Source organism: Nomascus leucogenys, chromosome 22a, assembly GCF_006542625.1.
Source record: "Nomascus leucogenys isolate Asia chromosome 22a, Asia_NLE_v1, whole genome shotgun sequence".
NCBI lineage: Eukaryota > Metazoa > Chordata > Mammalia > Primates > Hylobatidae > Nomascus > Nomascus leucogenys.
This window is the reverse complement of record NC_044402.1, coordinates 112205753-112219095: the sequence shown is the minus strand read 5'-3', so window position 1 is coordinate 112219095 and position 13343 is coordinate 112205753. Positions and strand designations below refer to the sequence as shown.

Below are 13343 nucleotides of genomic sequence, written 5' to 3'. Positions count from 1 at the left end.
GTAATAAAAACATTCCATTCAAATACTATCTAGTTAATGAACATATGTTTTATGAACACAATTTGTCAAAATTTTGACAACAAAAGTAGAATAGAGGCAGCATAGAGGTATGAGTCTTTGAATAAAAACTGAAATAAAATTTTAAAAAATAAAATAAATATGCTTTAAAATGTGCTTAGCAGTGGAATTGGGGATTGCTCCAAGATACTTTTCACTCAGACAGCTACTGGGTGAGAGAAGGGAAGTTTTCTACTGGTATCTCATTTATCCATAATGTTTGCCTTCAGAACCAGTGAGGCAATATTTCCATCGAAAATATAGGTAATTTCCCTCCCAAATTTTCCTATACCTACTTGCACATCAATTTTTGTTTGTTTGATTTTCCAGTTAGTGATAGGGACCTTTACAACACAAATAGGAAATTAAAGCAAGAAGTCACTGTGATTAAGTTTCAGACAAGGAATAATCAGTCATTCAAATGGTGTAAATGACTTAAAATTTTCTTCTCCCATTTGACTGATTAGAATAAAGGTTCTCAACTCTAGACTGAATATTGGAATCCCAGGGAGCTTATTAAAACTACCAAAGCTCCTAGAAAGTTGCCAGCGATTTTAATTTAATAGAAACTAGGTGATTCTCAGGTATTGCATTTTTTTAAAATACTCTATATTCTGCTACTCAATATGGGGTATGTAGATGAGTAGGTAGAGACATTACTTGGGAGCTTAATAGAAATGGGCTTATTAAAAAGTCTTGGGCCCCACTGATACCAACTGAATGAAAAGTTTTACTTACAGAAGAATTCCAATATTCAAGTTTGAAAGACTGTTAGTTGATCTAATATACAACCCAGTTCAGAACCACTGGTTAGAGGAAATGAAGATAATCAAAAGGCACTGAAGGAGAGAAGACAGAGGAGATAAGGAAAGAGGAAGGAGATGGGGGAAGAGGAGGAAGTGTCAGAGTGTAAAAAGACACAAAGACTTTGCCTGAATTTATCCCTATTTCTGTTGTTAATGGGTGAACCGAGATCTTTTGTCTTGTCACTGTGATGTCAGTGCTCTGTTTTGCATTATTTATGAATATTCTTTGTCTTTTTTGCTATTGTTGCTAGGAAGCAACAATAAACATTTAATTAGTAAATTGCCAAGCTTCTTCAAGTAAAATAAATTTGTTCTAAGGGAGTAACTTTAATCACAGTATTGGTTATCATTATATTGAAAGAAGTAATTAAGCCATAGTTCTTATTAGTGAGATACTGGTAAGATTAAGCTACTTAATGATTTTTTAATATTTTTTGACTTGATAGATATTCTCTCAGTAGTATTGGCTTACCATGAAATGTTTGATTCCTTAAATGTTACCCATCTAATTCTCATGGCTATTTTCAATGAATTCACATTCCCCATGTCAAGTTTACTGACCCTAATATAAGGAGTTTAACATCCCAGTTTTAAATTTTATATTAATCATATTTAGTGCATACCACCAATGAAAAAGCTAGTTAAAATTGGACCCAAATATTTTAATGCACCCAGTGAAGCAATTTAGAAAGGAAACTAAATACAAGGAAAAAAATGTAATGAAATATTTGAGTAAGAATGGAATTAATAAAAACCAAAGCAATTATAAGTTAATGTTCCTATAGAGGCTGACTTATCTCATTGATTTCAGGAATTATTTTTTGTTTTGTGTCCCCATCGTAATAAAATGAGTATAATTTGATGAGTTTATTCACATTAAATAATGCTTATTAATCAAAAAATGTTACTAAATGAATTTACTCTCTGGTGCCTTTCCACTTGTCTTGCATGTAGCCTTGAATTGTACAAAAGGAATGTTTTCTTTCTCGATACAAGTCTCATATAATAATATAAAGAAATATTTCTTAACCCCATTACTGTTTAGCAATTAAGCTTGTTGTTTTGTTCTTTTTGCCTACCTTTTATGTGTCCAAATGCTTCCTGCTTACTGAATTTTCATTTGGAATTAAGGGATGTAAAAATGTTGATGGTGAAAAGCCCTATATTTAATGCTGAATGTAATTTACTTTGAAAGAAAATCAATTATAGACTGATTTTGGAAAATGAAAGCCATAATTCCCTTTTAACATGTTAAATAAAAATTGTAGAATGCATCTGCATTTGGATAATAATTTAGAGGAATTTTTTTGCATGTTTCTAAAAGGGAATATAATATCAGAAATCAATGTGTCCTGAAAAAATATGAAATATTTGAACACTATGTGGAAAATTTGCTATTTTCAAAAATTTGAAGTTTTTTCAACACAAATGATTAAATAATTTAAAATATTTTAATAGTTCCACAGTATAATAATTGCTATTGAATCTAAGATTGTACTAAATTGGATTATATTTGTAAAATATTATTTTCATATTTGAATATTGTACTCAATGAGAGAAATGATTTTAACATGAACACTTAATAATTTTAAACTAAATTCAGGGTTACTTGTCTTATCATTGTAATTATTTTCTACATTAATTTTCTCATTTGGCAGGAAAAACCAAAGTAAATACAGAGAAACAAACATTTTGTCTAGTTACTTTAAATCACCATAGAGTTAAAAATAAAAAGTAACACTTAGACATATCTGTCTATGATTAAAATATGATGTGACTTATAAGATTGTTGACTCCATGCTATTGTTTTCCAGCCGAGCAATAGCTGTCAAAGAGAAGCAAATTGATAAACTGTCCTGTGATAACACATTTCAAATCTAGTTATTTATTTATTTAACATATGTCTGCTATTTTAATTAGTGGCTGTTGATGCATCGAAGCGCTTTATTGAATTTGGAAGAGAAGAATTGTGTTTGAATTTATTCTGTACAAAACTGTCTGTTAAAAGTGTTTCCTTTAAAAAATTTCATTTATATTGTGTGAATTACTAATTAGGGCATCTAAACAAATATACCACTTGGTTAAAAGATAGAAATATCAATATAAGCATAATGTATGACATGAAGAGTTAATGAAAGGATATAAATTGTTTAGGTACATATTATATATAATGTGTGTATCAAATATAAATAAAACTATGTAAGTGCCAGTTACAGTTACAAACAGTAATACACCTAGAAACAAAATAAATGGAATAAATAATAATATGTTAGATGGTAATTGATGCTGTAACAAAATACAGGACGGAAGGGAGGGAGATGAGAGAAAGAGAGAGAAAAAAGAAGATGAAGGTTCATAAGGAGTCAGTTGATTGGGAAAGATGCGGTATTAAACAGGGGCAGACTTCAATACAAAGGTGTGATTTGGTCAAAGACTTAAAGAAAGTGAAGGGACAGTCCAAGAGGATTTATTATATAGAATTTTGTACCAGTATACTAATAGAAGAAATAATTTATTTTGAAGTTTAATGTAACCAAAATTGCAAATACAAAATATACCTTCACAAACCCAGATATAAAAATTTGATTAGTTTCCAAATCTTCTATAAGCTTATGGTAAAAAATAGCATGTAACCTTATTTTTACAAAATAAAAACATGACAGAGGGTGAGTCCAAGTGCCATTTTAGTTTAAACTTTATTTGATGCTTGTATTGATTGTACTACATAGAGAATAATTAGATCACATCAAATGGAAGAATATTCTGTATATTTCAATATTGTGCATTATTTTATGAATATCATCATCATGTTCAATGGAAAAGGATCCAACTAAAAATATGAAATCATGAACTAATCAACAGCAGAATTTAAGGAGCATTTAAATCTTAGTATTTTAATATTTGTCTCTATATTTCTTAGTGACCTACCTCTTTAACTCTATACACCTTTTTGTCTCTCTGATAAATATATTAAGCCCCGAGGAGATACTGCCATTGAGTTGACAATATATGATTTACCTATTTACTTGAAGGGGATACTTACTTATATTGTGTATTAAGTACCAAACCCTGTGTTTATCACTGAAAATTAAAACTTAAGCAAGACAATAAACTTCAATAAACCCATAGGTTAGTTGGGGTGAGGTAGAGGCAAACTTGAAAAAAATACAATGTATAAGTGCAATAAAAATATCTAAGTTGATGAGCACTGTTAATAGGGACCATTTAAAGCACTTTATACCTGTATATTTATCTTCAATCCTATTAGATGGGTACTAACTCCATCTTAAAAATGGTGAAGTAAAATATAGAATGGTTAAATAACTTGCCCATATAACATGGATATATTTTGGATTTGAGCCTAGATCTTCAGACTACATAGACTGCTGCATTAACTTTATCTTCTTGCTTGTTCAGAAGCAACAGTGAGAAAATAACTCAGCTTGGAGCTGTGTCTGGAAAGGTTTCAGAGCAAGTATTTCCTAGGCTGAGAAGCTAGGAAAGGTTTTTAACATGGAGAAATGCCTTGTGAAGAAGCAATGAGAATCACAACTGAATTGCAAGTGGTATTTCTATCTGGCTGGACGTGAGAAACAGAGTAATGTGATTCCTGGAAGGGCAGAGATGGTGGTCAACTTACGGAGGGCTTTTGTCCCTTGCTTAAGGTTTAATCCTTTAGTAGGGGGATGGTCATAAGTTTCATACTGTGAATCAACACTGATTTATAGGTGTTGGCTTACAGGTTCAAGCCATTAGTTTTACGGCATTATGGAGGATTAACTGGAAGGAAAAGATGGGATCTGAGAAAACTTTTAGAACACTACGTAATCATTTAGAGATAGGCTTTTGAATAAAGTTGGAATAGAGAGGAGGGAAAGTACTGAGGAATATTTAGAAAACTATTGCTAATACTTGACAATTTTATTAGGTAGGAGAAGTGATGATAAGAGGATAGGAGACAGAAAATACATTGCAAATTACTAGCGAGCTACTGGATATATGGTGCTTCCATTAATTGAGACAAGGGAACTTAGAAGAGAAATACACTCAGTAGTGGGTGTGGGAAGAAGAGTTATGTTTTGTTTTATACACCTTGCATATCAAAACGGGGACTTCTGTAGACAGCTGGAAATGCACGCCGTAGCTCCACAGAGAACTCAATTCTAGATCTGAAAGTCATTTACTGATAGATAGTATGTTAAGTAGAAGATGAATGACTTTTATCCAGGAATGAGCCCATAGTCCCCCCAAAATTGTCAAGAACAAGTCTGGGGAATGCTAATGTTTATGAGGCAGAGTCTTGATAAGGTAGCAACAAAGAAAGCTTAGAAGATCTGTTTAAAAATATAGGAAGAAACAAGGCTGAAGTGGAAATACAGAAACCACGAAGTGATATACTATACATATCCTGTAAAATTCATACCTTAAATACCCTAAAAATATTTTTGGAATAAGTGAGATAAGTAGAATTGTGTCTCTTATTACTATAATGTTGATGGCCTTTCGTATTGCTTTTACCAAAGTGTACCTTGATACAATGCTGTCAGCTTGGATTGAAGTATGTTATAAGAAAAGATCAATGATAATTTTTGTTGTGTTTACTATGAATGGCTTTCTTTCCTTCCTTCTTTCTTTCCTTCCTCCAATCCCTCCCCTCCCATCCCCTCCTTCTTCCTTCCTTCCTTTCTTTCCTTGTGTAAAATATTATGTGAATTAACTAAACATTTATGTGTCCCTTTTCTGCATTGACTACTAAAAGTCTTAGACTCATTTCTGGGGACACTTTCTACTAGGACCTTACTATACACACATTGTGTGAATTGGCTTCACCTTTCCTAGCCTGCCAAATGTCTCATTTAGTTGTCTCAATTTTCCTTTGTTTTTAATTTTAGAGGCAGAGTCCCACTATACTGCCCAAGCTGGAGTGCAGTGACTATTCACAAATGCAGTCATAGCCCACTGCATCTTTGAACTACTGGCCTCAAGCAATCCTCCTGTCTCAGCCTCCCAAGTAGTTGGGATTACGGGCACACTCCACTGTGCCTGACTTCAAATTGGATTCTTTCTTTTAAGTTGTATGATCATCATAAAGCATTGTAATTATTTGCTGAAACAAGAAAGAATATAAAAATGAAATAATTATAAATTAATTTTGGAAATTTTTGTATAAAAATTTTGATCTAGTTGTAAACCTCATTCATTAAATGTTTGCTGAATTGAGTCAAAGATAGGGTGAGAAATTGCCACTCCAGAACTCAGCTTATGAGTTTCTCTCGGTGGCAGACTTTGATCATGGTCCTATCTCTGTCTTTTGCAGTGACAAGGACGGTGTGTGCAGAACAATGTGACGGCAGATGCTACGGACCTTACGTCAGTGACTGCTGCCATCGAGAATGTGCTGGAGGCTGCTCAGGACCTAAGGACACAGACTGCTTTGTATGTCTGTGATTTCTCTCTTTTATTATCCTGCTCTCCTTTCCTTCCCTATTTGATTCAGGCGTACTGAATCTTTGTCTTATTACAGTAAGATCAACTTTAGCCACTTTAGGATTAAGAAAAATGCTCTGCCCTCCTCGAAGTCATTCCCTCACTAGGTTGGCTGTTGATTAACTAGAATTGTTCTCTTATATTAAACGAATTGTATCTTTCTGATATAATTTATGTTACAAATGAGATTCACTGGAGAACATATCGAGATATCTTTTTATAATCTAACAACATCCTTTCCAGTAATGCAGTGATTACCTGTTTATGTGGTTGCATCATTGAGTTCTGTGAGTGGGAGCAATTGCATTTGATTTCTTGAATATAAATTTCAAGATTATAGAAGATATATTTATGAGTTTCAGTATTTTCTAGTTCATATTTTTAAAGGTAATATTATTTTAAAAGTTTAAGATTCACAAATAGGGACAGTTTTTAATTATATTTTGATATCATATTGCTGACACAGTGCTTACTCTTTGTCTTTGGCACACATATCAGCAATTCTGAGTTGTATTTAACTCAATTTCATATACCCAGTATACCAGCTTAATTTTAAAGCTAAAAATCATAAAAATACACAAATGTTTATATAGTTGAAAATGAACACAGAAATTTTTTTCTCTCAAATATCCAGCAAACACACATATGTAGTAGAATTGAGCTTTTTTTAAAAATAAAGAAGAAAGATTTAATTCCAGCAATGAGCAAACTACATATTAAAGCTCTTATGATATAGACAGTAATTTCTTAGTTTTCTTAATATCGTATGGAATATAATCTTCTACGCCCATTCTATAGTGAAACAAACAAAAATATGTATTGCAGAAGTGGATAGGGAGGAAGAAGAAAAGGAAATAAAAATGTTAAAAATTTAAAGAAGATACTCAGCAGGTCTTGAACTGGGAACCTTCCTGTGTCTTTCATCAGACATAGGATGGAAGCTTGATTCTGAAGACATTGAACACTGCAGGTGTTTGATTAACAATTCCAAACCAATAACAACAATAAACAGCAATAGCAAAAACTGTCACTTAGAAGTTTTGCACTGCAATTTTTTTCATGGTTCCATTATCATGATAAGCACAGTGCTGAGTGAGCTTCAAATTACCATTTCATTACTTTTATGGAACGGTCCAGTGATTCCACTTTGGCTTTTGGTACAGAATGTTCAAGAATGCCAGACTAAGGCCTTGGTGTAAGTTACATTGTTTTGTATGCTGTCGCAAAGCTAAATTTGTTTTATTCCTCTGACTTACGTTCCTTTGTTCCTGAGCAATCTGTGTACAACATTGCATAAAATATGTCAGTAAAGCAATTATAAGCACACATGAAGTTTTATAACCATAAATTAAAACTTACTGAGTTTTCTAGATTGGTTTTTAATAGATTCTTCCTAGAATGTGTCATCTTAGTGAATAATGTATCATCAGTAAGTCTCGTTCTGATTATGCATCTAGTAGACCATCATCAGGGAATTGTCATGTTTATGATAAAGTGCTTGCTAAAACAACAATTGATGAAGCAAATGTTTTGAGGAAACAGAATAAATTAATGCTTATTAATAACCATATGTACTGTTTATGATTAAATGTAAATCATAGCTTGAGTTCATATTAGCTTGCTTTCCAAGGCCCAAATTATTCCTAAAATGGCTTAATTTCTTAATTAAAAGAATTAGCTCATCCACACTTTTGTTAATCACATGTTTATATGTACTTATACATATATTCTCTTTTTATATCAAGTACCTACCTCTCAGGTAATAAAATGGTTTTTAATTCTTCCCAAATGAATTTGAAAATATTAATAAATTGAGTTATGAATATAAACATATGAGTCAGCAGAAATGAACTGTCTTCCACATGGTGGCTTTTACTAAATTAGGAAAAAAGCCATACTAGAAATGACATCGTATTATTTAATTACAGGCTAACTATATCTAATTACCTCTTTACATTTTGGCATTACATGCACTGTATTTGTATTTGGCTAGTCACCAGCCAGAGCCTTTTCTTTAAGTCCAGTATAAATCACCATCACAATGTTTTCTTACAGGACAATGGTGATAATTGCACTTTACATGTCACTTGGGACATGAAACTCTTTAAAATACCAGCTCAAGTGGACATCTAGCCTGAAGAATTAGGGATTTGGTTGTCAGTGCTATACTTTAAGACTAAATATAAATGCTTTGAATAAGTGTGAACTTAAATAATTTTTCACTGTTAGCTAACTTTAAACCAATTCTCAGTTTAGAAATTACTGGAAACATGCGAAGCACTTTGGGCATCAGTAGCCATAGATAGCCTATTTACTGACACTGGAAAAAAGAGTTTTATGAAATTTTAGAAACACACATGACTCTTAAATTATCAAATTTTGTAGTATTTATGGAATTATTATAGAAAAAAACCTCCTGTTTTGGAAGTGTTTCATTAACAAGTATTATGAAGTTTATTTGTAAATGAAAGTAATATTTGCTGTGTTGCAGGCCTGCATGAATTTCAATGACAGTGGAGCATGTGTTACTCAGTGTCCCCAAACCTTTGTCTACAATCCAACCACTTTTCAACTGGAGCACAATTTCAATGCAAAGTACACATATGGAGCATTCTGTGTCAAGAAATGTCCACGTAAGTAACAGAATAAGAATAACCAAATTAATTAGGTCATTATTTGAAATCAAAGGAATTTTATGTAAGTTTATTTTAATTTGAAACTTGTAAGAATATTATAAGTACTTTGGGTATAGATACTATTGCCCCCATTTTATAAATAAAGAAACTAAACCAAAAATTTAAAGTGATTGGTGTAAAGTTTCATAGCAAAAGAATGACATGTTTGAGGTCATAAAACTCTTACTGTGGCTGGGCGCAGTGGCTCACACCTGTAATCCCAGCACTTTGGGAGGCCGAGGTGGGTGGCACCTGAGGTCAGGAGTTCGAGACCAGCCTGACCAATATGGTGAAACCCCATCTCTACTAAAAATACAAAAATTAGCCAGGCGTGGTGGCAGGTGCCCGTAGTCCCAGCTACTCTGGAGGCGGAGACAGGAGGATTGTTTGAACCTGGGAGGTGGAGGTTGCAGTGAGCCGAGAACGGTGCCACTGCATTCCAGCCTGGGTGACAGAGAGAGACTCCATCTCAAAAACAAACAAACAAACAAAAACCTCTTTCTGTTTTTACTATACCACAATATTTTTGCCTATCTTACTGTTTCTCCAAAAAAGTAATTAGTTAAGTGGCAGCAAGCTATGTAATGAATAGGGTCTGCTTCTAATAACAATGGATTTTTACCTAAAATTATTTCTGATTCCTTATTTATAACTAGAATACTTAGCATTATATTTTTAATATCAAGTTAACCTTAAATAAAACATATATATATTTAATAGCAAATTAACCTTAAATAAAACATATATATATATGTATATATAAAGGGTATGTTAAAGGATCTTAAACAAATTGATAACATCCTGAGGATTCAAAAGGACCAACTTAACTTTCATCAGGTATTCAGGATAATATATTGATATTTACTTGAGTCTTTTTTTTTTTTTTTTTTTGCCTTGTGTAACTAATGGGACATTTCCCATTGGAAAGCCTGAAAAAAATCACTATATATGTCCATATACTCATTTAAAAGAATTCTTTGTAGTCTATGCTATACATATAACGTGACTAACTTCCCTTTGTGCATGTGATACAGTAGGAAGTACAGGCTGAGCATCCATAATCCAAAAATCAAAAATCTGAAATGCTCCAATATTTGCAACTTTTAGAGTGCTGACATGATGTCACAAATGAAAAATTTCACACCTGACCTCATGTGATGGGTCACAGTCAAAATGCACACAACACAATTTGTTTAGTGTTCCCAAGGGGGAAAAAAATGACACACACACACTCTCAGCCCCTTTCGACTGTGGTACATCTTTTCCATGCATACCCAGATTTCCAAAAGGAAGCACACCCCCAGGTAATAAAATGGCACGTGTGCAGGCCAAACACACCAATGACAGGTTTTCCAAAATGCCATTTTGTGGTGTTGAGATATTGTTGAAAATGTCAAAAAGGCCTACAGCTATCCCTCTGGGTAAGAGTGGCAAAAATAAGAGGAAACATTTATGTTTATCTATAGCATAGAAAGTCACGCTTTTGGAGAAACGAGAGAATGGTGTAAGTATGCAACATCACAGAGAAGAGAAGAGTACAGTGTTGGCATGAACACTTTGTGTGACCTGAAGAAACAGAACGATAAACTGTTTTATGCTGAAAATGAATAAAAGAAGTTAATGAAAAATAGAATAGCACTGAATAAAGCTAATGATAAAGATCTTGCTTGTGTACCGAAAGAGTGGAATTGTCAGCATGTAGATGAACATAAGCCACATAATGGTATGCTGATCATCAAACAGGCAAAGATCTGGCATGGTGAACTGAAAGTTGAAGAGAACTGTAAATATTCAACAGGCTGGACACAGAAATTTAAGAAAAGACATGGCGTTAAATCTTTAGAGATTCGTGGTGACAAAACATCTGCTGATCACAAAGCACTGGAGAAATTCATCATTGAGTTTGCCAAGGTCATCACTGATAAAAATCTGACACCGGGACAATTTTGTGATGCTGGTGAAACATCACTGTTTTGATATTGCTCCTCCAGAAAGATATTGACCACAGTTCATTAGACAGCCCCTGCAGGAACGAAGGATGCCAAAGACAAAATGACTATGCTGGAATGTGCTAATGCAGCAGGCACACATAAATGTAAACTTGCTGTGATACGCAAAAGCTTGCATCCTCACTGTTTCCACGGAGTGAATTTCTTACCAATTATTATGCTACTAAAAATGCATTGGTTACCAGGAACAACTTTTCTTATTGGCTTCACCCAAACATTTTATACTAGTACCTCCTGCTCATTGCTGGGAAGCTGGACTGGATGTTGACTGCAAGATTTTGTTTTTCCTTGACAACTGTTCTACTCATCCTGCAGCTGAAATTCTCATCAAAAATAATGTTTATGCCATGTACTTTCCCTTAAATGTGACTTCATTAATTCAGCCATGTAAACAGACTATCCTTAGAGCAATGAAAAGTAAATACAAAAACACTTTCTCTTTTTTTTTTTTCTTTTTTTTGAGACAGGATATTGCTCTGTCACCCAGGCTGGAATGGAGTAGTATGATCTCGGCTCACTGCAACCTCCACATCCCAGGTTCAGGCAATTCTCCTGCCTCAGCCTCCCGAGTAGCTGGGGCTACAGGCACGTGCCACAATGCTTGGCTAATTTTTTAGATTTTTAGTAGAGATGGGGTTTCACTGTGTTAGCCAGGATGGTCTCGATCTCCTGACCTTGTGATTCACCCGCCTCGGCCTCCCAAAGTGCTGGCATTACAGATGTGACCCACCGCATCTGGCCAAAAACACTTTCTTGAACAGCATGCTAGCAGCAGTGAACAAAGGCCTGGGTGTCGGAAGGTTTTCAAAAGGAGCTTAGCATGAAGGATGCTGTATATGCTGTTGTCAGTGCTTGGAACACAGTAACTAAAGACACAGTTTTGCATGTCAGGTACAACCTCTGACCTATGACCGTGTTCAGGAAAAAGGTGGTTACTTGGAAAGATTCCCTATGGCAGGTGAGAAAAAAATATGCCTTCAGAGTCCATCAGTAAGCTGCAAGAAGTGGATATCACAGAAGTTTTTTTTTTCTTTTTTTTGTTTGTTTGTTTGTTTTTGAGACGGAGTCTCGCTCTGTCGCCCAGGCTGGAGTGCAGTGGCACAATCTCGGCTCACTGCAAGCTCCGCCTCCCGGGTTCGCACCATTCTCCTGTCTCAGCCTCCCGAGTAGCTGGGACTACAGGCGCCCGCCACCACGCCCGGCTAATTTTTTGTATTTTTAGTAGAGACGGGGTTTCACCATGGTCTCGATCTCCTGATCTCGTGATCCGCCCGCCTCGGCCTCCCAAAGTGCTGGGATTACAAGCGTGAGCCATATCACAGAAGTTTTTAACATTGATAATGAGTTGTTACTTCATTGACTGATGGTGAAATTGCAGAAGTCGCTGTGAATCAAAGAGATTGTAGTAATAGTGACAATGAAAATGTTTTTAACATTGTACAAAAAGTATCTACAGAAGACATGATGAAAATGTGTTATGGGCTCATTGAAGGACTAGAGCATGGTGCATTCGTAACAGAACAAGAAATCATGGGAGTTTATAAAATCAAAAAGAGACTTCTAAGACAAAATTCACTGTGAATGGGCAAATGACCCTGGAGGAAACATTTTAAAAAGCCATCCAGCAGAAAGCCCCCTTATCCCTGTAGGACCCATTCCCTGGTTTCTCAACTGTTTCTGATGTTTCTTTTTACCTAAGAAAATAAAACACAGTGTATCTTAACCTTTTAATCAAATCACAGCATCATAGGTGGACACTAAAAGCCTGCATTATTTGTTGTTGCTGTTGTTTCACAGCTGATACGGGTATTCTGGTGATTCTACTGTGATACCTAGTTATTCTGAACACATTATCTTTTCACTGTGTTAGTGGTATACCATGTTTTTTTTTTACTTTTACATATTTATGTGTGGCTAAGTGTGAGAATATGATTGCTCATCAGTAGTATATAAATTTAGTGTTATGAATGACAGTGATGCCAAACAACCACAGATTGTCTATGTTGATGGCTGAGATAGTGATGCCTTTGTTTCTGATGGTTCAGCGTACACAAACTGTGTTTCACACCAAACATTACTTAAAATATGATATAAAATTACCTGAGGTCATGTGTATAAGATACATGGAATCATAAAAACTGAATATTGTTTTTAGACTTGGGTTTCATCCCCAAGGTATTTCATTATGTTTATGCAAATATTACAAAATCCAAAAAATTCTGAAATCTGAAACACATCTGGTCCCAAGCATTTTGGGTAAGGGATACTCAGTCTGTATAAGGGACACTGAATCTATATAAGGGACATGG

The 13343-nt window shown here is 34.4% G+C and overlaps 1 protein-coding gene across 2 annotated transcripts in view; it reads left to right on the top strand.

The window, feature by feature from the left end:
* Positions 1-13343, top strand: part of ERBB4 (erb-b2 receptor tyrosine kinase 4) — a 1163189-nt gene that overhangs the window by 805558 nt on the left and 344288 nt on the right. For both annotated transcript variants that reach the window (XM_003254031.3, XM_003254029.3), the window contains exons 6-7: positions 6181-6299; positions 8842-8983. In XM_003254031.3, the coding sequence (XP_003254079.1) occupies positions 6181-6299; positions 8842-8983 (261 nt within the window). The remainder of the gene's footprint in view (positions 1-6180; positions 6300-8841; positions 8984-13343) is intronic.